The sequence below is a fragment of the Sceloporus occidentalis genome, unplaced genomic scaffold (genome assembly GCF_023333645.1).
Source record: "Sceloporus occidentalis isolate IW3139 unplaced genomic scaffold, rSceOcc1.0.p SCAF_15, whole genome shotgun sequence".
Classification (NCBI taxonomy): Eukaryota; Metazoa; Chordata; class Lepidosauria; order Squamata; family Phrynosomatidae; genus Sceloporus; species Sceloporus occidentalis.
Window position 1 is genome coordinate 13,103,651 of NW_028316995.1, and position 26,252 is coordinate 13,129,902.

General features: G+C 41.4%; 1 protein-coding gene across 2 annotated transcripts in view; it reads left to right on the forward strand.

Annotated features, from left to right (window-relative positions):
• LOC149303274 (ubiquitin carboxyl-terminal hydrolase 34-like) overlaps positions 1-26,252 on the forward strand; it is a 70,798-nt gene continuing 44,546 nt past the window's right edge. For both annotated transcript variants that reach the window (XM_089481465.1, XM_089481466.1), the window contains exons 1-10: positions 1-43; positions 9,976-10,063; positions 13,651-14,086; positions 17,918-17,968; positions 21,860-22,009; positions 22,370-22,437; positions 23,959-24,151; positions 25,488-25,549; positions 25,947-26,028; positions 26,140-26,232. In XM_089481465.1, coding sequence (XP_089337591.1) covers positions 1-43; positions 9,976-10,063; positions 13,651-14,086; positions 17,918-17,968; positions 21,860-22,009; positions 22,370-22,437; positions 23,959-24,151; positions 25,488-25,549; positions 25,947-26,028; positions 26,140-26,232 — 1,266 coding nt within the window. The remainder of the gene's footprint in view (positions 44-9,975; positions 10,064-13,650; positions 14,087-17,917; positions 17,969-21,859; positions 22,010-22,369; positions 22,438-23,958; positions 24,152-25,487; positions 25,550-25,946; positions 26,029-26,139; positions 26,233-26,252) is intronic.

A 26,252-nucleotide genomic window follows, 5' to 3' on the forward strand; every position in this document is an offset into this window, starting at 1 on the left:
ATGTGTGAAATCTGCACAGACCTAGTGGAGGTGTTAAATGAGAGTAAGTGGCGGAAAATGACTTTGGGTTGGAGAGGAATTGATGCATGGAGGAGACTGAGGGAGTCGCAGGCCGCCTCCTCCTCACACGGTCGGGACATAAAAAAAATTCCAGTCATTTGGATGATGGTGTGACCCAGGGCCCGAACAGCTGTAGGCCCCGGGCTCTGTTTATTGGCAAAGCCACGGGGCCTTCACCTGTCAATGGAGCGTCCAGATCCTTGTCATCTGCCGATGCTTCCACCCCACACAGCTCCTCCATGACAGCTCTGCTTTTAGTCTGTCTGATGGAGAGGACAGTCGGGTGACTCCAGTAGCACCTCAGCTTGTCTCAAATACACGAAAGCATGTCTCCATATTGAAACCAAGCCTTCCATTCTTGTTTTAGGGTGATGGAAGAATCCTTACATTTGTTTTATGCGACTTGGGTGACTTTGCAGTGAGGGTGTTCATTATATATGTGAATGCATGTGTGCCTTACTGACAGGGTGGACTATGTGTGGAACAGCCTCCAGGCAGAAGTGGTAGCTGCTAATAAAGTGATGGAATTTAAACATGCATGTGATGGGCACATGGCTGTCCTGAATCTAACACAAGGGAAAAATTGTCCAACTCAATGCACCGAATGATTCTTAAACGCCATCACATTCTAGGTTTTTATGCGTAATTGCTTTGCGGTGTTACTTATTGCATTTCAATGTTTTAAATTATATATATATATATATATATATATATATATATATATATATATATATATATATATATATATATATATATATGTATATATGTGTTGCTTGGTTATGTCTTGTTTGCCGCTTGGCTCCGTAGTAGTCACTCTGCTCGGGACATGTAAAGGGGTAAACCATTTTTGCATCCTTAAAGCTTTGGAGATTGCAGTCCCTGTATAAATACTGCTTGTTGATGGTTGATCACTTGATATCGGATGGCTTTTGGCTTGTATATTACTTGGCGTTTGAGAAAACTATTTTGATGTGAGCATAAAGGGGTTTGGTGAATGTTACTTTTAACATATTACGGTAATCAAAGGCTGTTGCGTAATAACACTATTATTTTTGGTGCATGTGTTGTGTTACCGTGTAGTGAACGTTGGGCTCTTTCATGCTTACACGACCTCCTCTGCCTGTCACACAGCCTTCGCTTCTCTCTTTGCTTGCTTGTGTAAGTTTTGCCGAGTTGTTTGAATGGCGGCCTGTGAACTGCCGGTGGCCTTCATCTCATCTCCTGTGTGACACTAGAACCTTTGTATTCCTTTATCCCTTTTGATATGTTTATAATTGTATTAATGTTTGGTTTTTACGGACATGTTTATGTTTTTAGTCTGGGTCAGGCTTGTTTTAAAGCCGTATGTTATTGTTTGTTAGCGTGTCTTGTTGTATGCAGTGGGATTCTAATGCTACTGATTGTATTTTTCTGCAGTGCTCTTTTCCTTATTTTTATCTGCTTATAATAGGGTTGTATGCGAAATGCTTTTGAGAGCATTTCCAGTATTTTCATGCGATTGTTTTAAGTAACTTTTGATCTTGTGCTGGTAGATCTCGGTGTTGGGCATGGTGTAAGAAGGCTCGGTAATGACTCATCGTTGCGTAACTGAAAGGAGTTTCTGGTTTTGTTATTTGATACTTTTTTTTTTTTTTGGCCTTCATTATTCCTAAAATTGACTGAGCCGTTTTAGCGTTAGTTATCTGTTGCAATGCGGCGTTTGCCTGTAGGTCTGGTTGTTGGGCCGGTGATCGGGTCATTTATCTTTAATGTATATATTTTTGCGACACGTCATTTCCCTTTTGAAATCAAAGTTGTCTACTAATTCGGATCGTATGATGTTTGAATATGTCGATACGCCTCTGTCTGCTCATACTAAACGGTTGTTAGTGGTCAGGGGTACAGAATGTGTTTTGCTTTGAGGTAGAACATTGCTTTCCACCAAGAAATCATTACTGTGAGTCTGTTACACTTGATATGAGAAATCGCTCCATTATGCATTTGTTTTTTAAAGCTGCCTTTGCTTAGTGATTGCAGAATTCTTTAAATACAAGGAGACTTTCACCGTTGTTTTTATTACTAGCATCAGATTTAACATAAGCTTTCAAAATATTGTTGGCCCTATTTTCTGCGGTTTATTTTAAGTTTGAAACCTATTATTTGCATGCATAATGTAATATTTTTAGGCAGCTGCCCTTTAGTCATTTGTATGTGTTCTAATTCTGTTATCTTAGCCCAATCTACTAAACAAAAACCTTGACTCCTTTTCATACCGCCTGAGAGAGAGGGAGTAGAATGGCTTAGTCTTAATCAACCAGCCAGACACTGACTAATAAATGTCTGTGGAAGACGGAACATAATTACCGCTGCCACCCGAGTGTGGTGTTTGCAATGGTAAAGGCACCCAAAATATCACTTAACGGCAATGGCCTCCAGGTCGGCAGATAAAGATAGTTTATTGGAGCAAATGGCGACCTACGTACCTACATTACGGTAAACCGTACTGTAGTTTTGCTCAAAATAAAATAATTCACCTTTAATATTCTTCCTTTTACACTGTATATAATTCAGCACCAAGGAACTTCCTTGTTTTTTGATTCCAGTGGCCTGTTTTCAATAATCTTAAATTAAGTACATATGGCGACGCTGACATTCTGGTTGCGGACGCCGCCTGCAGTGTATTATGGGGGATTGTGCGGCTCCCTTCTCACACTTATTCCTTTTTTGGAGAATCACATTAATGTGTATTGCATTGTACGGGACAGGCCATTGAGGAGTTTGACATGTAACATTTAGGTCTTAACACCTGTTACAGTAATGATCAGACGGGAGTAATTGCCAACAAGACTTCTAAGTATCAGAATTTATACCAACAAACAAATGTTTGAAACGTTTACCAGCTCTGGAGTCAGGTAATTATACAAGAAATGTAATTTAACAAACGTTGTCATAGCTTTTAAAGTGAAACTAATCTAAGTTTGACTTAGCTTGTTTGAGCAGGGCCCTCCTCACTTATTGATTTGGGTAAGTCTAATTGTTATGCTATATACTAATTATGTCCTGTCATTGTACAGCGCTACGGAAGATGATGGCGCTATATCAAACAATAAATAATAATAATAAAGCTGCCGGGCATGCAAAGCTCCTTGTTCTTGTCCTGCTGAATTCTAAAAACTTTCTAAAAAAATAATAAAAATAATAATTCTAAAAGTTGGTAGCCAGTGAGTGGGTTTGTGTTTTCAACCACTAAAATGAGACATGAAGCAGGGCTCTGCCTCACCTGAGTATTCCTCATGAACATAGGCGGCACTAACCCTGCTCAGAAAGGAAAACCATCTCTCTGTGTATATTTCCTTTTTTCTCCGATTACAATGTGCGACATGCAGATTCAATGTGAATAATAATTATAGACAAAGCATCGCTTGATCAACAATGGACGGAGAAAATGTTTATTGATGGAAAACAAAACTGGGTAGTGCATCGCGGCTTATAGGTGCTGTTCCACATAGAGGTCCCCCCCCCACGTTCTCTGATTTTTATATTGTAAAGTACTATAGAATGCTTCTTAAATAAGCTTATTCCTTTTTGTTTTAAAATAACATACCGTTTTGTTGTATTTTCCTGTTAAAATCCTTTCAGGGGGAGACTTTAAATCCTGTCTGCCTTCCCATCTCGGACATCACAGAAGGGGCGTTGCCTTTCAGGTCATTTAGTTTAACGGGACCTTGCTACCATCACACATTACACCTCACTCAGTAACACTCATGAAATCGGAGCTGGATGTGGCTGTAGACTGCTGTGATGTCATACTTACAAGACAGGGCTTTGGAGGAATTACACGACTGTTTCTAGGCAACTTTCGTATTTTAAAACCAAGCTTAAGTTTGGGAGACATGGAGCGTTAAAGAGAAAAAACAAAATCACAGCTTTCTTTTACTTCACTTTACATGATGCAGAACGTATCTGTGGATATTTTAATTGGCTCCCTATGTGGAACAGTAACCTTAATCGCTGTGGGTTCCACCAATTGTAACTATGGCTAATAAAGGAGAAATTCGTTTGCTTTATTCACTAAAGGGAAAGTTGAGTTTGTAGGACAGTTGTTTCAGCTCCCTGACTTCACTGTACGTTATGAATGGTCAACCCCAGGGAGCTTCTTTCAGTCTCACAGCCCTTCCTGCTCGAGAAACTTCATAGTGTTGGGCCTTCATAATGAATACTGTAATAAGAGTTAAAAGCCACAACTCTCCTGAAACCTTTCCTTCTAACCCTCCCTTTAGTGAATAAACAACGTTGCAGATAGCTTGTTGTAACACATTGCAATGTTTGTTACAATTCTTTGCCTCTTGGGCTTTGAAGTGACTGATGCATGATGGATAAACTTCTTTTGGTGTCTGGGATTCTGTAATAGCTATGCATATCTGAGTACAGGGCTCGACAAATCCCAGGTCGCCATGGCGACAGAATTTTGTCCTGGCGCCACGCCACGTCACCACGCGGGGGCGCTGCTGCTTCTGTCTGCCCAGGAGTCTGGGGAGACAGCACAGCCACTCTGCGCTGCACCCGAGCCTGAGATCCCTCCCACGGAGTGATCCTGTATGCTGAAACCGCGATTGCAGGAAAACCTGCAATAGCGTTTTCAGCTGCCGTAGGCAGCTTCAGGAAAGGGGGTTGTGTGTTGATTGGGTCCATGAGAGCGACAGTGTAGCGTTAACCCCTTCAATGCCGCGGCATTTAGGGGTTAATTCCCGTTTTGTAAGGGGCTCTGCTGCAGGCAGACCAGCAACAGCCAAAACGAGCCCCCACAAGCCCTTTGATGATTCCTGTAGGCATGGAAGCCTACAGCAGTCATCAGAGAGACTCCCCCTGCAATGGCTGGTCTATAGACCAGCAATTGCGTCCCAGCTGCCAGAGGCAGCTTCAGGGACAGGGGGAGGGGGTTCTTCGGTCTCTACATGAGTGTGGGGACCTGACACAACACCCCCCTGCTGCCTGATCGCTCCATGAGAGCGACAGTGCAGGGTTAACCTCTTCAATTCCACAATTGTGTATAACACATTCGTGGCATTGCAGGGGTTAACATTTAAACATTATTAAAAAATAATAAAAAAAAAAAACAACAAAAAACAGCACTGACCTGAAAGTCCAGGGTGCTTCCAGGTCAAATGCTGTGAGTTTAGTAAGCGGGCTGATGATGATCAGATCACTCCTGACCAACTGTTAGTTTAAAAAAAAAAAAATCCTGGCTCCTAACTTTTTTAGCTGGCGCCTAGATTCACAACAAATTTGTCAAGCCCTGTCTGAGTAATCATTACCTTCTTTATCAGCTGTATTTTTACGGATTGTGTAATGGCATCTTTCTTCTGAACACAACATTATTGAATAGTGAACAAAAGCAACTAACAAAGCCACTAAGGACACAGTACTGATTCATGTTTTAGCACTTCTAAACCCTTCTGACCTCTGCTGAGAGATTGTATTAGGAAGGGACAGGTGACAGACCTTGTAAAGCTAGAAGCTCCTTATCAGACATTCTCTAGGTCAAAGGGTTTTGGCAATTGGGCAAGTCAATGGGTCATGCTCTACACAAACCTCAATGAGAGCTGTTAGAAGTCTGGGCTTTGCCAGCTCTCTCAGACAACAACCAAAGCAATAAAATGATCTGGCACTCTGTGTTTATTTGGTTTTCCTCTTTATTACACCATCTAAAAAAAATTATAGGATTTATTTACTAAATGGACAAAGACAACTCAATAACTGTAAGTCACCTAAAGACATATACCGGTACAGAAGGAAAAAAGCACCCTGTTCTTGCAAGCTTACAATCTTTTTGACTTCACTATAACTTATGAGGATCCAACTCCAGAGAGCTTCTCCTACAAATAGAACTTGGCAAGAGCCTCCTCAGCCATTGAGTTATGCATTATAGAGGGCCATAACTGGTAGAGAAACCTGTCTTTTTTTTATTGTCAATAGTAAAGATAATTGAAACTACAGCTCTCCCTTTAGTGCAGGGGTGGGCAATTAATTTTCCCATGGGGCCACATGAGAAATTGGAATGGTTTTAGAGGGCCAGACCTCTACAAACTACAAACTCCGAAGCCTTGTCCATTTTGTTAACTTATGTGCTGTTTAATAAAGTTATTCAAGCCTACGTCATTGGTAGAGGTGCTTGAATAAGTAAGGCCTGAATAACTATTAGCACAGCACAGAAGTGAACAAAATGAACAAGGCTTCGGAGTGCATACCGTATTTTTCGCTCTATAAGACGCACCTGCTGATAAGACGCACCTAGATTTTAGAGGAGAAAAAAAAGGAAAAAATATTTTGAGCTAAAAAATGGGCTAAAATATTTATTACAATAACTGAATAAGCTATGAACACAGTAAGACACACGCAGTAAGACACACACAGACACAGTAAGACACACACAGACACAGTGAGACACACACAGACACAGTGAGACACACACAGACACAGTAAGACACACACAGACACAGTAAGACACACACAGACACAGTGAGACACACACAGACACAGTGAGACACACACAGACACAGTGAGACACACACAGACACAGTGAGACACACACAGACACAGTGAGACACACACAGACACAGTGAGACACACACAGACACAGTGAGACACACACAGACACAGTGAGACACACACAGACACAGTGAGACACACACAGACACAGTGAGACACACACAGACACAGTAAGACACACACAGACACAGTAAGACACACACAGACACAGTAAGACACAGTGAGACACACACAGACACAGTAAGATACACACACACACAGTAAGACACACACACACAAACACAGTAAGACACACACACACAGTAAGACCTCCCTCCCTAACCCCCCTTCTCAGTATCTCCCCTCTAACTCCCTAACCCCCCCTTCTCAGTATCTCCTCTCTAACTCCCTAACCCCCCCTTCTCAGGATCTCCCCCCCCGCCCCGGTCACTTACCTTAAACTCCTGTGTTGGAAGCGTGAGGCGTTTGTCTCGGGTGCCGGCGCTTCACTGCTGATCGCCGACGTCTGACGTCATATGCCGGCGCCCCGCGTAAAGCGCCGGCACCCGAGACAAACGCTTCCAACACAGGAGTTTAAGGTAAGTGACCGGGGCGGGGGGGGACACCGGACTCATTGGTGAGTCACCAGGACACTCTTTGCGGGCCGGTCCGAGCTATTCAGCGGGCCGGACGTGGCCCGCGGGCCGTGCTTTGCCCAGGTCTGCTTTAGTGAATAAATCCATATATTTTAGCCTCACAGGCCTCCATCAACCAAAACCATGATCAAAAGCTTGACCAAAGCCATGTGAAGCGAACATTAGCCATTTCTGCAATAACACACAGCATACAAGAGAAAAAGATCACTGTGTCAGCACAATTGTGGTAGTTCTGAGACAGAGTGCAAAATTTGGAGGAATCCACATACCAACCAGTAACTTTGAAGCAGAGCTTCTCTAATATTACTCCAATAATCTGATTTATGTGACGGGAACAAATCATGGGGCAAATGTTTCCACGTAAGTGCAAGATGGGATACAAGTCCTCGTAGGCTAATGGTGCTTTTACACTGAGCTGAAGGTTTTACTGGGCTTTCTCTCGGTGATCACATATGAAGTTATTGAACAAATCAAATAGCATATTGAAATGTCTTAAAAAGAGCCGCTCCGCTCTATATTTAATTCTATTCCGGTGAGCCTGCATTTTCTCATGGGAGGTGTAGGATCGGCCCCTCCACAAAAAAAAGTCCACAGGTGTCCTGTATTTGTTGCTGATTACGGCCGTTATTTTAGTTAAGTAATGTGCCTATACCTGGGAATTCTCTGGCTCTCCAAATCAGAGCTGACCAGCGGATGTTTTAACCTGGACCCCATCCCACCTCCTGTAAGAGCCCTTGGTCGGTGGTGGGGGCAGCCCTTGGTCGGTGGTGGGGGCAGCCCTTGGAAGTTTCCAACTGTAGATATGACACCATAACCCAGTGCCCTGTGGAGAGTCTGAGAAAGCGGTATTATAGATGTCTCTGCTGGGGGAGACACGCAGATATGCTTGAGTGACTTTATGATCGCAGCTGTCTTTTCTGATCACCAGTTTGGCTGAGTGGTGGGGAAGCTTAACGTACGTTACCTGTAACATTTGACATAATGATGATCGATATCTTTTGGGGCATTTTGTCCACACCAGGAACGACCGTTCAAATACCAGTTAGAAAAGTGTTCTATTCAACAGGTGGAGAGACATCATCTTTAAATACTTTAAACCTGGTAACCTAGTTTTTTTCCCCCATCATATATCATGTGTTTCTAGGAAATGATTTTGATCTCCTTGCCTCTTTCTGTTTCAGGCCTGCGATCATATATGTTATTAGTCTTAAAATGGGACCCAAGCAATGTAGTGTAGCTTTTGGGTAGCAGAGTACAAAACATTCCACAGTTTAATTACTTGTTGGATGGTCACAATTGAATAACATATTCTTTTTTTATTTTTATTTATATAGTTGTTGTTATAATGGGTATGTGTGATATGTATGTATATATATGTATGTGTGTGTGTGTATATATATATATATATATATATATATATATATATATATATATATATGGTAGATTAGTCAATGTAGGGTTTTTTCAGGTCCTAATGGAAAACTACAGGCAGTGTCGGGCAACCACATCAATCAGCAAAATCAATAATTTGCTGTTGTCTTCTGGCATGTTTACAGTGTCTCATAACTGGAGTCTGGAAGCAAAGTGTTCTCATTAAAATACAAGCTTGTAATAACTGCTCCAGAGTCCAGAGGGTGAGATCTGTGCACTCACATGAAACCAAGGGTGACAAAGTGGCACAGAGGACGATTCTCTCTGGCGGAGCAACATGCCGAGGCTCCAGGCAAGTCCTGTAGGAGTTTCAGCATGCAAAGGATCCCTAGGGGTTTGGCTTCTCCAGAGGGACTTCATGGGCCTTGGATTGTGTATGTAATGTGGCGACATGAGATATGTTTCTCCTTCTCTCTTCTACAGATCATGGAGATCAGTCAGATTGACAGTTGCTTGACTGTACTGGCTGCCAATTAAGTTATATGGGACTGATCTGAATGCAAGAGGGCAAGCAGTGGCGCGCGCTGGAGCATGCCGCTGCATTTTCAGTACGGCCATAAAAGCATCTTGCAATGCTTTTTATGGATGTACCAGTATATCCTTATGGTCACGAAGGGGTTAATAGGGGTTTTCCTAATGTGATTTACAAGAATTACATCCAATGTTTTCTACAGTTGTCGCCTTTCCTTGCCTGTCTTCAGAGAGCAAGGGACAATACTAACCTGTGCTGATGCTGGAAGTGCCTTCCGTGAAGCCAGAATATTGTCATAAATCCCCTTTTTGCTGTTGGAACAATACATAGCTTGCTTTGCGCCATAAATTGTTACTGGTTTCAACAGGTTGGACACCCCTGTCCTCTTGTTGCACACATTGTCAGTTATTTGTGCCTTTTAATTGTGCTGCTTAAGATAAAGTGTCACTTGGCCTACATGTTGCACCAGACAAAGCAAAAGCCGGGGCAATCATTTTGTTTGTTTGGCGCTAGTAATATAATATACATACCTAACAAAAAGTGGGCTACCATGACCCAAGTGAGCCCCTTAGTGTCTGTGTTAATTGAATCCCCCTAGATCGTTGGCTCTTCTGCGCAGGTCACCCGGTTCCTTTTGAATCATTTGTGTTGCTGCTGTTGTGTTACATTGTAACACCTTGTAAGAGTGCTGTGTGTTGGTGCTTTAATGTTTGTATGAGCTGCGCATCGATAGCTTTGAGTTATGGGAGTTGAGCAGTCGTGGTGCGGTGAGCCTGGGGACATATTCCAATTACTAGATTGTCCCAACTCCAAGTGGATTAATGTTTGTTGTCTTTTTATTTATTGCAGTATCAGACACTGAAGGCAGTGATGGATTACAGCTCCGAAAAGAACATGCTCTCAAGATATTTGCCTACATCAACTCATGGACACAAAGGTAACATTAATATTTTAGTGCCTTTTTATGTTATTGCCTGATTCTTCTAGACCATTTCTAAAATTAAAGCCAAGGGTTGACAAATTTGGTTTGGGAAAAAAAATGTAGGACCCCCCCCCCATAATTTTTCCCACAATGCTCTTCTCTTAGACTGTGTTTAACCCCTTTGTAGCTAACATTTTCCGTCATAACCCCTCTCTCTTCTCTCTTGTAAGGTGATGCTGCACCATCATACGTCACCTTAATATAATATCATAGTTTAGAAATATATGTCCCGTTATGTCCCTTCTTCAATGCAGCCGGTGGTCTCTTTGCCCTGCAATACCCTAGGCACCAGGAAGTGATTTCTTGGAGAGTTCTGGGTGCCAGATTATGAATATGTTAACATAAAAGAGAGCCCTTTATTGAAAAACTAATAATGTGACACTATCAGAGGAAGACTTTGAAATAGTTATACTTGGGTATATTTAACACAATGGGTTATGAATGAAAAGTAATTCTAGGGCAAGTTTCTAAGCGTGTAGTTTTAAATTTACCACACTGCCCCGTTACAACTTTTAAAATAGCTAGACAGATTCCAGATACCTAGTAGGTTATGTTTTACGTTCTGCTGATATCCCTTCCAGATTTCTACAAAAAATAAGCCGACTCTGGCACTCTGAACGCGTCCACCTGTGGCTCTTAAGCCATTCATATCCAGGGGTCTTAGGATACATCCAGGGGTCTTAGGATACATCCAGGGGTCTTAGGATACATCCAGGGGTTTTAGGATACATCCAAGGGTTTTAGGATACATCCAGGGGTCTTAGGATACATCCAGGGGGTTTAGGATACATCCAGGGGGTTTAGGATACATCCAGGGGTTTTAGGATACATCCAGGGGTTTTAGGATACATCCAGGGGTTTTAGGATACATCCAGGGGTTTAGGATACATCCAGGGGTTTAGGATACATCCAGGGGTTTAGAATACATCCAGGGATTTTAATCATGTTAGCGGTCTAGGAATGAATCCCTTCTTTATTACCGTACTTAATGCACCCGTACAGATACATGTATTTGAGCCATCATGCATATGTAGGGGATCCTGACACAATTCTATGTACATAGTCAAACGAGACATGCACACGGATACAGTATGTGTGTGTGTGTGTAACATTTTATTTATTCTGTGTAATGTCATTATTCTTTCCATATTTATAATGTATATTTGATTACAATACACAAGGGTTATTTCTGTCTATGTTTATGTATCGGCGATTTAATATTTCACCAATGTTAATTTGTTATGCTGCCTCTCAATGCGTTTATAGAGCTCTTGTCATACATCCTTTCCTTGTTGAGTCTTCACGTTTGAGGTCTCTGGAATTTGTGATAACCTGTAAAATGTTAATGATATATTCCATACACAGAGATGTCCTTAAAATACATTCACTCCACGGCCCTAAAACTAACCTCTTCCCCAAACAACAAACGGAAGAGCAAACGGCAAATAATAAAAAAAATGTTGCCTTAAAGATCAGTGCGTTTTCGGTACGGATCTTAGTACCCGGCAAATAACAAGTGTGTCGTTTTCAGACCGCTTACTCTCCATAAACCAAGCAGGGCAGCCCAGCTTGATGTCACTATAAGGCTAGGTTTCCACTTGGGTTTTTGACCTGCGTTTTTTTTCTTGATGAAAAACGCCAAGAAAACTGCCACTGCATTTTCCTGCGTTTTGGCGTTTTGTTCTGGAGTTTTTTCTGGCGTTTTAGCCTTTCTGTGGAAATTGCTTTTTCTGACCTTAGGCAGTTTTTTCAGCCTTTACAAGTTAGAAGTTTCACCCAGCTAAAAGGGATTAGGATAAATGGCAAGTATCTGCCCTCTCCTGATGTCATTTACTTGGTAGACCCTTTTGTCTCTTTTCTGTGGTTTGTAAGGCATGCTTTATTCCGAATGTCTGCTCCTCTGGGAAGATTGGCCCCAAATGATGGTGCAAATTGTTTGCTGTTGCTTTTGGCACGCAGAATCCAGTTGATGCGTCGGGTATGTTTGTTTGTAATGGCATGTTTGTTCCAAATGGTGTAAAATTCAATATGAACCAGTCCAGGACTTTGTTTTGTGTGAAACTGTTTGTTTCCAGCCTATTTCTCGTAGGACACACAGATACTGGGTCCATCCTCTGCATTGTAACTGTGGAAAAAACGCCAAGGCAATAAACCCACATGGCTTTTTCATGGCGTTTTTTCTCTCCCATAGACTTCTATTGGAGAAAAACGCCAAGATTTCCTTGAAAAAACGCCAGAGTGTCAACATGCTGCGATTTTGAAAAACTGCCACAGAGCCCAAAAAAGCAGAAAAACGCCAAAGAGGACTGAAAAAACTCCCAAAAAAAAACGCCAAGTGGAAATGGCATTTTGCGATTTCCTATTGAAAAACAGCTAACATCTGGCTGCTGCGTTTTTCCACTAAAAAAACGCCAGGTGGCGCTATTGGCGTTTTTATGGGCGTTTTTAGCATAAAAAAACCAAGTGGAAACCTAGCCTTATACAGTGAGGGATTTAGCAACCTGTGATTACCGGTGCGTCTGAACAGTGTGCCCGCGGCTGGGTGCCGTGTGCCCGCGGCTGGGTGCCGTGTGCCCGCGGCTGGGTGCCGTGTGCCCGCGGCTGGGTGCCGTGTGCCCGCGGCTGGGTGCCGTGTGCCCGCGGCTGGGTGCCGTGTGTCAAAGGCCTTCTCTTCATCGTGAAGTTTTCAGAACTGGCACTTGTCTGGCTACAAAGTAAATAGTCGGCAAAATGAATTAGCCCGGAGGCCTGAGGAGATAATTGCAAGCTGCATACATTACACGCTTCCAGTAATGGAATGGTCAAAATCACAGATCTATTCAATTATATATATATATATTACACAAATGTATTTCTTCCTTTGGGTGTGTTAGTATTGTCAGACTTTATTAGTCTGATCGCTGTTGGACTTTCCACAGAACGTGTGACTGGTGTGTGGCATCTTACGGCCGTGTGAACACTTAAAAAGGGCTCACTTTGTGAAATAATTCCCCCCTTCCCCGCTTTTTGAAGTCCTCCACTGGCTCCCTATTATCAAGAATTTAATAAAAAATCCTGGTAATAACATTCAAAGCCCTTTTATAATATTGCTCCTCCATATTTTTCTGTCCCCAATGAATCTTTACGTTCTTTCTATGTGTAAGCCTTTCCTCCTCCCTTATAACGTCTTCCTTTTCACATCTACAAGACTTCTCTCGTGCTGCCCTATACCTCGGGAACCTCCCTTCACCAAACCTCCAGCTCTCGCCGCCCCTCGCATTATTCATGAAAACCCTCAAAACCCCCGCTTTTTCAAAGAAGCTTAAGCCCCATTCAGTTAGAACCTCTGCCCTGATATATCTGGAACATTCATCAATGGCACGTTCTTTCCTTTTTCCTTTACCCTTGTGTGTTACCTGATGTAATAGTTTGTCTTCCTCTGCCATTTCTAGTTTTCTCATACCCTTTGAATGCATTTATTGTAAAAAGCAACATGTAAGTTATCGGCACTGTATAAATTAAAAATGATTGCAATGTTTTGGTTTTTTTTGTCTTGCTTTCAGGCAATGTCTGTGCTGCTTTAAGGAGTATAAGCACCTGGAGATCTTTAACCAAGTGGTATGTTCCCTTATTAACTTGGTGATCGGGCAGGTCCAAGCCCTGCGGGACCAGCTTTTGAAAATTTGCACTACTAGCCCCAGTTCAAACTGGCAGGATGAGAATAATTCATCTGAGGAGCTGCTGAATGTGGAGAAGGCTAACCATCAAGAGGAGGTGGAGGATGAGGGACACACAGATTCATGCAAAGACCCTGAAAAGAAGCTGGAAGCCTCAAGGACTTGTAACCCGTCAGAAGAAGAATCGTCGAAAAGCACTGACCCGTTTAATTTATGGAGTACTGACGAAAAAGAAAAACTATTGTTGTGTGTGGCAAAAATCTTTCAGATCCAGTTCCCTCTCTACACTGCTTATAAGCATAACACACATCCGACAATAGAGGTATTTCTACTCGCTGCTTTCCATGTGCATGAACCATGATGGGAGGGTGCAAAAGATCCTTTATTCTGCTTACAGTGATATTCTGTTGTGCATTTGCTCTTACATTCAGCAGATATTAATACTCTTTAAAATTAGCAAAAAGCTAAAAAAATATATATATATTTGGGGGGGGGGGGGTTTAATGCATGCTGTGCTTTTTCCTGTCCTAAACAGACTGGTGCATTAATTAAATATACAATAAGAATGGCAGTTAGAGTTCCTAACAATCTTCTCTGACTGCAACCTTTCTAAAATATTTTCTTTATCTATGACTAGCTCCGTACATCAGGAGCCGTAACGTCCGGATTGCACTAACTTAGTTGCTAATCCACAGGAGCAGGTAGAATAATTACTAATTAATGCTAGTGTTGCACTGTAAAGGTAGATGTCTGGAGGCTGGTATGTTTCCAAATCAATGAATCCAAAGTAACTGCTCTTCAAATGCAAGGATATGCTAGCTTCCTCTACAAATAAGGAGGGCAGAGTGTTTGAAAGTATTTCTTCCAGGACAAGCAGCCTTAAAACTGGTGATTTTTTTTCTTTTTTTTTTTCTTTTTACTTCATTGTTCTTGTAGATTTTTTGATGCCCGATTTCAGAACGCCAAAACAACCCAGTAGATTAAGGTTTATGTACTGGTTAAGTCGTGATGCCTCGTGACCGTTACCACTAGTGTTCATACGTTTTGTGTTTGTATAATAGTAGTAGTGTACGTTTTCATGGATCAACGCTTATTATTATTATTCTTGTAGCGGTCTGCTCTGTCACTCAGACTTATGAGCTAAAGCCATTGTTTTGAGGCATGTTTGTGATCAGGTTGCGTTACTTTATAATGTGTAGAATAGGGAGGTTATTGAAAAATTGCACACGGTCCTAACACTTGACACTAAGAATAAACCGATAAATAAGCAGTGCGACAGAAGTCAACAATCCCATGTATCCATCACTTTTTTATTGTTACATTTTTATGTACACTATGTGTAAGATCATTATGAACAAAAAATCGAAGATTAAATTGTAAATGACCTACTCTGTTGTTCAGTCGCTTTGATTAGACGACGATGTCCTTGGTTGTAGCCAGGGTGGGGTGTGGAGAATCTCCCCGTACTTTTAATTGCTCAAAAGGCGTAAGTGGATATAATGAAACATGAGGAGTGTATATCAAAGGAGAAGAAATCCTGAACGGGAGGTCATTGTCTATTAGGAGATGAAAAAGCCCTCAATGTAATCTAAGAAAGTACTTTAATACCTGATAAGGTGGTAAATAAGAGGAATAGTCGAAGTGGTTGATGTCGGTTAAAGCACTCACGGGATAGATATATCAAGTATAAGTATATCAACAACATAGGGATAGATATATCAACAACAGAGGACAATGTCAAGGACCAGTTAATGCTGGAGGGCCTGCAGCAGGTAGAAAAGCCAGATATTCCCGAATATAAATGATAATGGTATACATTCTGCTCCACTATTCTGCTGCGTTATTAACTCCCATGCCGTCTTCCTATTAGTATGATTGTTCTGAAAAGAAAGCAGACGTGGGTTTTCTTCACTGATCCTTCAGTCAGCTTATTTAGTTTACCTGCCGACTGCCTGACAGCAGGGGGTCCCTGCCGATTTCCGCACGTACAGGTAGCGCCTTTTAGGTCCACCTCATGTGCAGATACATTTTAAAGAGCACAACATCTGATTTATACATCAGACAAGGTAAACTTTTATTGAGATGTATGTAGATTTATTACTTGGCTCTGACAGGTGTACTTGACATTAGTACAATAAAGTCATGTAAACATTATGATTGGGGTACAGTCAAAAGGAGGCCCCTGTCTGGAAGACTATGTAACTAACTTGTTTTTTAGAATTTGGTTTATTGTATCATTCTTAATTACATTTTATGGAGAAAAATAAGTTGACAACATCCAACGAGCTTCCATGCATGTGAACAGGTGACTAGGCCTTAAGAGCGCAGCAGTATGTACATTATTACCAATAGTACCTCTTCATGCCAGCAAAATAAAAACCGCTAAACATGTTTAAATCTTTGCGAAAGAGAAGAAGACACAAAACATCTAAACATCTCAAACCAATGTTCCGGTCTGGTGTGCTGTTTCCGTCGAGCTGTTAGATGGATAGCCTCTTTAGTGCGCCGTTTAGTATTCCACAGACACACACACCCCCTTCTTATTTTATTGCCAAGTATCTTCTTGGCCTACATGTTTTCCTGTAGTTTTAATGAGACGCATTAAAGCTGAACATTTAAAATGATACTTTTAATGTTTTAAGACTTCCCAGTATGCCTGCATTCCGTCACCTTATTCCATTTGTACCCTTTTCATTCATGCATCGCCTCCTTACCCATTGCATATGTTTGGAATGTGCGGAGAGAGTTGGGTACCGTGTTAGACGTAGAAAGAGGGAACGCAAACGTGGTAAAGATAATACCTTTGTTGATTAACTGAAGTATAATGGATTGAAAGCTTTGAAGACTAGTCTGAAGAAGAGACCTCGATAGTCTCGAAAGCTTGCGATCCATTATACTTCAATAAAGATATCCTCTTTACCAAATGTACTGTCTCCGTTTGGAATAAGTTGGGCTTCGTCACACTGTACATTTCCCACATATTTGATCAGTGTAAAGAACGCAAAAGATCATGGAACTTATTCTATAAATATCTCTGATTTAGTTAATTATTTCTGTAACGTAAATGTATTCATCCCACCTTGTAACGTGTGTTGCCGGAAGTATGTGGAATGTGCATCTGTCCCGGAAAAAAAACCGATATAGAAATCCCAGCCAAATATTATTATTGTGATGGTCCTTGGTTAGAAACGTCTCTTACTGTCGTAGTGGCGGATAAGGTTATTAAACTCTGACGTAGGTAAGAGAGAATTTTTTTTACCTAAAAGTTAGAGACGCATTTTACGTTCCCGGTTTAAAGTTCCACGGAAATGATTTTACTGTCCGTTAAGAAAGAAAAATAAAAAGTGCCACAGAAGTGAATTAGTGATGATTGCTCTGTATGTTTAAAAATGATTCTGCGGAACTTAATCTTGTATGGTTCATTTTCTCTAGCTAGTCACACTGGGTAAGCAGCGTCTTGGAAGTTCTAGCCAGACATCTGTTGGCTTTTTTTTTTTATGCCATGGCTAGCAAGTACCCTGGCTTCCGAATGTAGTTTTGACTTGGGGTTTGCTGATGATTCATTTGTTTGGAGTCTGACTTAAAATCCCAGTTCTGATGAATATACCGTTATCGCTTGTATTGGACCCAGTCAACAATGCCTGTTACAAATGGCTTAATTTTGGAAGCAAACAGTTGATCCAACATTCTAGTCATCTGGAAATTGTTACAATAAGAAACATCCGCAAAACGCTTCTAATCTTTGAGATGTCTAGACAGGGGTTTTTATCTTAAGATTTTGTGAATGAATTGGCTTTGGTCAGTTTTGTGGTTTCAAACTGTAAAACTTAACTATTGCTGCATTTGTGTGGCTGATGACCTGAAACTAGTATATATTCCAGCTGGAATAGTCTTCTGGTTGCCCGCAATAGCTGCAACGTTTAGCGCATCCCAGCTTGATCCTCAGGCACTATTTAAATGCCGTAGTATAACACTATGTGTTTCCGAATTGCTAACCTGTAAGCACTCGTCTGTTATTGCTGATGGGTAAAGGTTCCGCAAGCAATCCTCTAACTAGGAAAGCCCTTTCACATCTGCTATAGAAAATGATGGTGTATGTTCTTTGTCAATGTTTGCTTGTGATATGTATTCATTTTTTTTTCTCCTTCTTTAGGATATCTCTGCACAAGAAAGCAATATACTAGGGGCCTTCTGTGACATGAATGTAAGTTCAAAGCGCGAGTCTTTTGCATTAAATAAGTTGCTTTTACCATAGCAGCTCTGACAAGTAGGGCGGCCAGCTACACGTACACTACATAAGCTGTCATATTCTGAATGTTAAGAAAACATGCTTACGACTCGCAAACCATCCAGGACGTGTCTTTTCGTTGCTCAAGTCTGGTGTTGTCTTTGGGGTAATCGTTTTCCAGTTATTCTGCCAATGGTGCTTTTGTTGATACAGCATAATGAAGGTGTAATAGATAAGTTGGAGCAGATGGGTCACATGCACACACATAAATATAATGTTTTACCAGCTCTTTAGACTTTCCCTCACTTTACATCAAGCTATTTGGACCTGACATATTGTTTGTAATTAAATCCAGTGGTATTCTTTAACTGTGCCCTATGGAATGCCCGCTCGGTATGCAACAAACTCGCTTGTATACATGACCCTTTTCTGTCTCATGCTTTTAACCTCCTAGCTCTTACTGAAACCTGGATCCCCTCCCAAGACACTACTGCTTCTGCTGCACTCTCCTTCGGAGGACTACACTTCAGCCACACTCCTAGGCCTGATGGCAGAAAGGGTGGTGGTGTAGGCATCCTTCTCTCACCTTACTGCACCTTCCAGAATATACCAAGCCCTCCCTCCCTCTCATTCGGTTCCTTTGAAGCTCACACAATCCGTCTTTTCTCTCCACTCTCTCTTCAAATTGCTGTCATATATCGCCCTCCAGGCCCTACCTCACAGTTCTTTGACCACCTTTCTGCCTGGCTCCCTTTCTTCCTCTCTCCTAATATCCCCTGTCTTATTCTGGGTGACTTTAACATCCCTTTAGATATATCTAACAACTCTGCAAGCTCCAAACTCCTCTCCCTGACATCTTCCTCTGGTCTCTCTCAATGGACTAATTCCCCTACGCACACTGAGGGACACTCACTCGATCTGGTTTTCTCCAGATCATGCTCCCTTTCAGACTTCTCCATTTACCCCTTCCCTCTGTCTGACCACCACCTCCTATCTTTTTCTCCAGTGCTAACCCCTAACAAGACAAACTTACAACGCTCACCTCATACTTGTAGGCCATTACCAGAAAATACCATTACCCAACTGTCAGCCTCACTCGAACCTCTCTTACCTTCCATGTTAACCCTTTCCTGCCCAGACACAGCAGCCTCTTTTTACAACAACACACTTGCTTCATCCCTCGACACCATAGCTCCAATTACTACAAGTTACCCCCGACAATTTAAACGCCAACCATGGCATACCAAAACCACACGGTATCTTCAGAAGTGCTGCCGCACAGCTGAGCGCTACTTCAGAAAATCAAAATCCAGCGAAGACTTTACTCATTATAAATTCATGCTTCACACCTACAACTCTGCCCTCTCTCTCGCCAAACAGCTCTACTTCTCCACTCTCATATCCTCTCTTTCTTCCAACCCACGACGCCTTTTTTCTACTTTCAACTCCCTTCTCTGTCCCTCCACACCCACACCACAAACCTCTCTCACTGCCCAAGATCTTGCTACCTACTTCAAAGAGAAGATCGAGACTATTAGAAAAGACCTCTCTTCCTTACAACTCCCTCCTACACCACTCACCACCACCCTCTCTACTCCTACTATACTAACTGCCTTTTCCCCTACAACCAAAGAAGAGATAGCCACTCTTCTTTCTTCCTCTCACCCAACAACCTGTCCCCTTGACCCCATCCCTTCACACCTCACAAAGTCTCTATGTCCATCCCTTGGTCCATCACTTACCCACCTATTCAATCTTTCTCTATCATCTGGATCTGTACCATCTGCCTTCAAGCATGCGCTAATCACACCAATTCTAAAGAATCCTTCCTCAGACCCCGTCTGTTTGACTAACTACCGCCCTATCTCTCTGCTTCCTTTTACCTCTAAGCTGCTTGAACGGATTGTGTACAATCGCCTCACTAACTTCCTCTCCTCTAATTCCCTCCTTGACCCTCTACAGTCTGGTTTCAAACCTCTTCACTCTACTGAAACAGCTCTAACAAAAGTCTCCAATGACTTGCTCTCTGCCAAAGCTAAAGGTCACTACTCTATTCTAATTCTACTGGATCTCTCTGCTGCTTTTGATACTGTTGATCACCACCTTCTTCTTGACTCACTTGCTTCTATGGGCATTCGAGATACAGCTCTCTCCTGGATCTCCTCATATCTGTCTAACCGTTCCTTCTCTGTCAACTTCTCAGGCAACACATCTTCGCCCCTTCCACTTTCGGTTGGTGTCCCCCAAGGTTCAGTCCTTGGCCCTCTGCTGTTCTCTCTTTATACTTCCTCTCTTGGCAAACTAATCAACTCATTTGGCCTCCAGTATCATCTATATGCAGATGATACCCAAATCTACCTGTCTTCTCCTGATCTCTCTCCATCTCTCATGTCCCGGATCACCAGCTGCTTGTCTACTATTTCTTCATGGATGTCACAACACTACCTGAAACTTAATCTTTCTAAAACGGAACTCATTATCTTCCCTCCCTCCATCTCCACTCCACTACCTGAATTCTCTATCACCATTAACAACACAACAATCTCTCCTACTAACCAGGCCCGATGCCTTGGGGTCATCCTTGACTCAAACCTCTCCTTCATCCCTCACATTCAGTCCCTCGCCAGATCCTGCCGCCTGCACCTAAAAAACATCTCTCGTATCCGCCCATTCCTCACCCAAGAATCCACAAAAACTCTGGTTCATTCACTTATCATTTCCCGTCTTGACTACTGCAACACTCTTCTGGTTGGCATTCCACTGTCTCGACTCTCTCCACTACAGTCTATCCTTAATGCCGCTGCTAGGCTCATCTTCCTTGCACGTCGCTCCTCTTCTGCTTCCCCCCTCTGTGAAACCCTCCACTGGCTTCCGATTACCTTTAGAATTAAATTTAAGATCCTGGTACTGACAAATAAGGCCATCCACAATACCGCTCCTCCGTACATTTCTGACCTCATTAGCAAATACTCTCCTACTCGATCCCTACGTTCCTCCCATGGGCTAAGGCTCTCCTCCTCACTCATCACCTCTTCCTTTTCCCGTCTACAAGATTTCACTCGAGCTGCCCCATATCTCTGGAATCTGCTCCCAAGGAACCTTCAGAATTCACCCTCCCTCCCGACATTCAAGAAACATCTAAAAACCCACTTCTTCAGAGAAGCATACCATCTTAGCTGCTAGAACATCCTTGTCATTGATACAACCCCCACAATACCTCTCACCCTTTCTCTATGCCTTATGTTTATCACCCCATTTTCCCTCTAGATTGTAAGCTTGCGAGCAGGGCTCTCTCCACCAAATGTATCGGTTTGTCTTAGTCTGTCAATTCTTGTCTTGTCATATCCCTTGAATTTATGTATTGTATTAAGCGCTGCGTAAACTGTTGGCGCTATATAAATAAAAGATAATAATAATAATAATAATAATTTGATATTTTCTTTGGTAGCAGTGCAGGTTTCAAAAATCACATCAGATTCTTTCATGTGAACTTATTTGTAATTTCTGAAAAAAAGAAATCCTCCATTAATTATGAGATAAGGTCTAACCTGTCCACAGTGTTGCATCTGTATCGCTTTACACGTGATGGACCATGTAGTGTGTGTTAAGAGCATATTATTCTGAAAGAATATCATTTCTTACATGGGAATGGTGATGGAGATAAAATTTATAATTTTTTAAATCATGTGAAATAACCACTCTGGCCCCCAGCGTCCGGCAGATTGTCTCCAACTTTTCCGATCACTTCAGGGTTAGATGGAATGGATCAACACAGAACCCATACAAGTCCCTAATATAAGCTCTTCCGTTGGAACGTCACAGGTCACAGTAGAGTAATTTTGTTTTAAATAATGTATTTTGTTTTAGGATGTGGAAGTACCTTTGCACCTTCTCCGTTATGTATGTCTCTTCTGTGGAAAGAATGGCCTTTCCCTTATGAAGGATTGCTTTGAATATGGATCTCCCGAGACGCTTCCCTTTCAAATAGCTCATGCATTCATCACTGTCGTATCAAACGTAAGACACGCTTATTCTTTGTATGTGCAATGCTGCTTATAATGTAATAAAGAGTATTGCAACAGCATGTGTTTTTAGGATGTCCACAGATGAGCATCACTGACCGGGGGGGGGGCTTTTTAAGAAGCAGGAATTATTACAGATCTTTAGTAAACTAATACCTTTATTTAGACAACATATTCCTGCTTTTCTTCTATTGAAAGCTTGCCATCAGAACTTCTAAACCCACCTATGAGTTTATTCAGTTATTCAGTAACTTCCAGTCTATAGTTAAGTTTGTAGGCATCATCAAAAGTGCATGTCACATAACACATACATTAACTTGTAAACCCTAATGTGGCGTTGTATATTTTTGTTTAGATTAGAATATGGCTGCATATCCCCGCTGTCATGCAGCATATTATACCGTTTAGGACATACGTCATAAGGTAAGAGTTTTTTTTTTAAATATGATATTGGTTGTTGTTTTAATATTGTCATGACTTTGTTTTAAAGCTACATTGTTAGCTCAGTATACTCTAACAGGCGTCTAGTATCTAGTCGCTGCTGTGATTTTTGGCCACCAAACCTGATTTGGAAATTTCCAATGTGAACTCAGCTGCAACCCCCCGAGAAGCTGCCCGGTGGGGGGGTGGCGGGTATACAGTTACAGTGCAGCTGGTGAGGGCATGACAACCTATGGGAATGTTCCTCTTATACCAGGTCTTCCACCTGTTGCCACAGGCTTTGATTTAATTACATTTAATTAAAATTTAAAAGGTGAATTGTCACCCATTGCAGCTTTTAGCATAAAATGTTTTTACTGAAGCTACCTAAAGCGTGTGCTATTGTTTGACGATTTTATTTATTTTATTTTTTTTAATATGTACTTTAAAAGTTTGGCTTGAACGCCGGCATCTTAATTATTATTTTAGCTACTTGTTTTTAGGCCATTAAATACATTCCTTACGTGTGTTTTTAATACATTATTTTCTTACAGAATAAGCTACGTATTATTTAGTATATAGAGCTGCGATATCTAGTAAATTCTGCCGTCGACCACCACCTTCTTACTTATTTCAGTCGTAGTCTGGTTAGGTGCACGCTGGGCAGGGGCCCGTGAGACTGTCTAGAAGTTCAAGACCGATCTTAAACTATAGGCCAGTAATCCAGACCTGGACTAGCCATCTGGCACACCGCTTGCCCCATACTTTTCCAGTGTGCAGCTGGATGAGAATAAAAACGTAATTATAGATTTATAACTTGCCAGCAGGGCCCTCTTTATCCAAGGCATTAGTTTGTCTTAGTCTGCCAATTCTAGTTTTATAACCCCATTTTGTATATATGTATTGTAAGACACTCTGTGTTAATTTTTGACGCTATATAAATAAAGTGTGTACGTTTTTTGGCAGCTGCGGGGCCTTGAAGTGCCATAGCCATCCTAAGTGTGCAGTAAGCGCACACGTAGGTGTGATGTCATTGTTCACGACCAAATGTGCTACAAGTTATTGTGCTAAGTTTGCCGTTCCCTTAAACCGCAGACATGCTAGATCAACCAAAGGGTCTGTCGCCAGTGTCCGAATAGAGACATTTAGCCTTTTATTAATAGAACAAAATTATTGTAATTTTCAATAAATTGAATCTAATGCACAAATATATTCCCTCTATAAAATTATATTTTATTACTGTCTCTTATTTTTCTGAATTTTATTTTTTTCCCCCTTTGAGTAGCAGTATAATACAGCTCATGAAAATGCATTTGGAGAGCCCTAGTGCCGTTACGGTAAATCGTTTTGTTCTCTGTGCTGCTAATTATTCCATAATTCTCAGATGAATATTAGATGCAATGCAGCAGGAAACCGAAATTGTAAAAATGTGATGGCGCCGTAGTGTGTGTGTTTTTTTTTTTTGTTTTGTTTTGTTTTCCTGTGCTATTTTTGGAAAATGATTGTACTTTCTTTAAACTGCAGGTATTTGTGTAAATTGTCAGACCAGGAACTGCGACAGAGCGCAGCCCGGAATATGGCTGACTTAATGTGGAGCACGGTGAAAGAGCCTTTGGATACTGCTTTGTGCTTTGACAAAGAGAGTCTAGATTTGGCTTTCAAGTATTTTATGTCCCCCACACTAACAATGCGGCTTGCTGGCCTAAGTCAGATAACGGTAAGCGCTAATACTGCTTGCGTGGAAGTTTGTCTTGATGCATGCCTCTGGTCGCTGTCTAAATATTAAGGTGAATGACGCTGAGAACATGGAACCCTTTCATGCTTTTTCTGTATGTTAGGAATGGACGAGCAGGACGTCTCCCTCGCTCTTCAGAGTTCTGTTTCAATAGTTTGTAAAGTAGCATCTTTGCTGATGCTTTCTAACTGGATTTTATTGCTCTTGGTAAGCGCAGCCGTTGACATTGAAGGGATGCTCCTAGGCAGCCCAGTAAATGTATATGAAAGTATTCTGTGAGTACTGTAGAAAACATCCTTAATCTGCAAAAATATAAAGAATGTAAGTACTTACAGAGAGGCAGCAGAGCCCCATCAGCACATTATCGCACGATAACTTCTAAATGCCTTACCAAATAAGTTTGAGATACTTTCCAAGAACTGTCAGCCTGCCATAGCCTGTCTGAAGTTGCATCACCACTTGGGAGCATCTCTCAAGTTACAAAGGAATAATATCCATCACCATCAGTCTGATCCTCCTCCTAGAGCCTTCCGGAACTGCCATGCGAGGCAAATTTGTCCTGCACAAGGGAACCAACAACCCCAGACGTATGTTTCGACCTTCATGGGACTCGTCAGTGGCGTCCAGTTGGTATCCCTCTAGGCGCAAGGAGGGCCCTCCGTTTGGGCACACTTTTACACTTTGGGTGCTGTATTTTTTCTCTGTAATGACACAAGAGCTAAATCTTGAGGTATTTCCAAATGGGGAAGACAAGCTATGAAGCGGCTGTCTGTTCTTGGTGAGCATCTCAAACTTGTTTTGGTCGGTGGGTTTGTGCATCAGTGTGGCTGAGAAAGTTGAAGTTAACAGGTGAGTATATTGAATGCTTGTGGGGTAGATCAGAGGAGTGATTTTCTTTGTCCTGACTAGTAAATCTGAGGGATATTTCTCTAGGCTTGGCTATAGATGTATGTTATATATGTTCCTTATAGCCTTATGAAAATCAAAGGGGATCATTTTCTTTTTTTTATTAATCACTGTCAGTATTGGTGTGTTTTTTTAAATACACTGTCAAAGGGAATAGTCATTTATTTACTTGGCTGTCTCCCCAGAGACCCCCCATGTTCTAGCTGTGTTTCTATGTGAAAAACATCGTCCTTGGTCCTGTCGGATTTAAGTCGCTGGCATATTGGCCTGTCTAGCAGCCTAGCGTGCCAAAGGCTTGCACATTATTTACTACCCACCAGCACCACATTTAACCAATATCTACCTTCAGGTGTATATAAAATCCGAAGGGCCTTTACTACTGTTCTTAATTGCTTTTATTTCTTTTTTATAGAACCAACTGCATACTTTTAATGATGTCTGCAATAATGAATCTCTCGTCTCCGACACGGAAACGTAAGTGGCTATGTATATATATATATATATATATATATATATATATATATATATATATATATATATATATATATTTTTTTTTTTAAATGTTTAAACGGATGCACTGTTCATATCCACTACAGCAGGTTAAATCTCTCTTTGTAGTATTCTGTATTCTTTCTATATTTATTAAAACTTTTGCATATATTTATATGTGCATAATGCTGAAACATAAAAACAATATATATTTTTCACTTATTTAATTTTTTAAACTTCTTTTTATTTACATTTTTAACACTACTACAAACTACTACTATATATATATAAATGTAATAAGATAATATGGCTGTATTACATCCACTTACAAAAAAATATAGTGCAGTTTAAGAAATCAAGTTCTTTTTTGTTTGTTATCTAGCTCTATTGCTAAGGAGCTTGCGGACTGGCTTATCGGCAATAATGTTGTAGAGCATATATTTGGACCAAACCTGCACGTTGAGGTAAGTTACAATGAAGTATACAACTGATACTCATTGAATGCTATATGATCCTGATGTACTAGATATGAATGACCTGCTTCTTTAGGTGACTTCATTCTTCTTCTTTCTCAGATCATCAAACAGTGCCAAGTAATCCTGAACTTTCTAGCTGCAGAAGGTCGGCTGAGTACTCAACACATCGATTGTATTTGGGCGGCTGCGCAGGTACCAGATTTCTTCTGTCT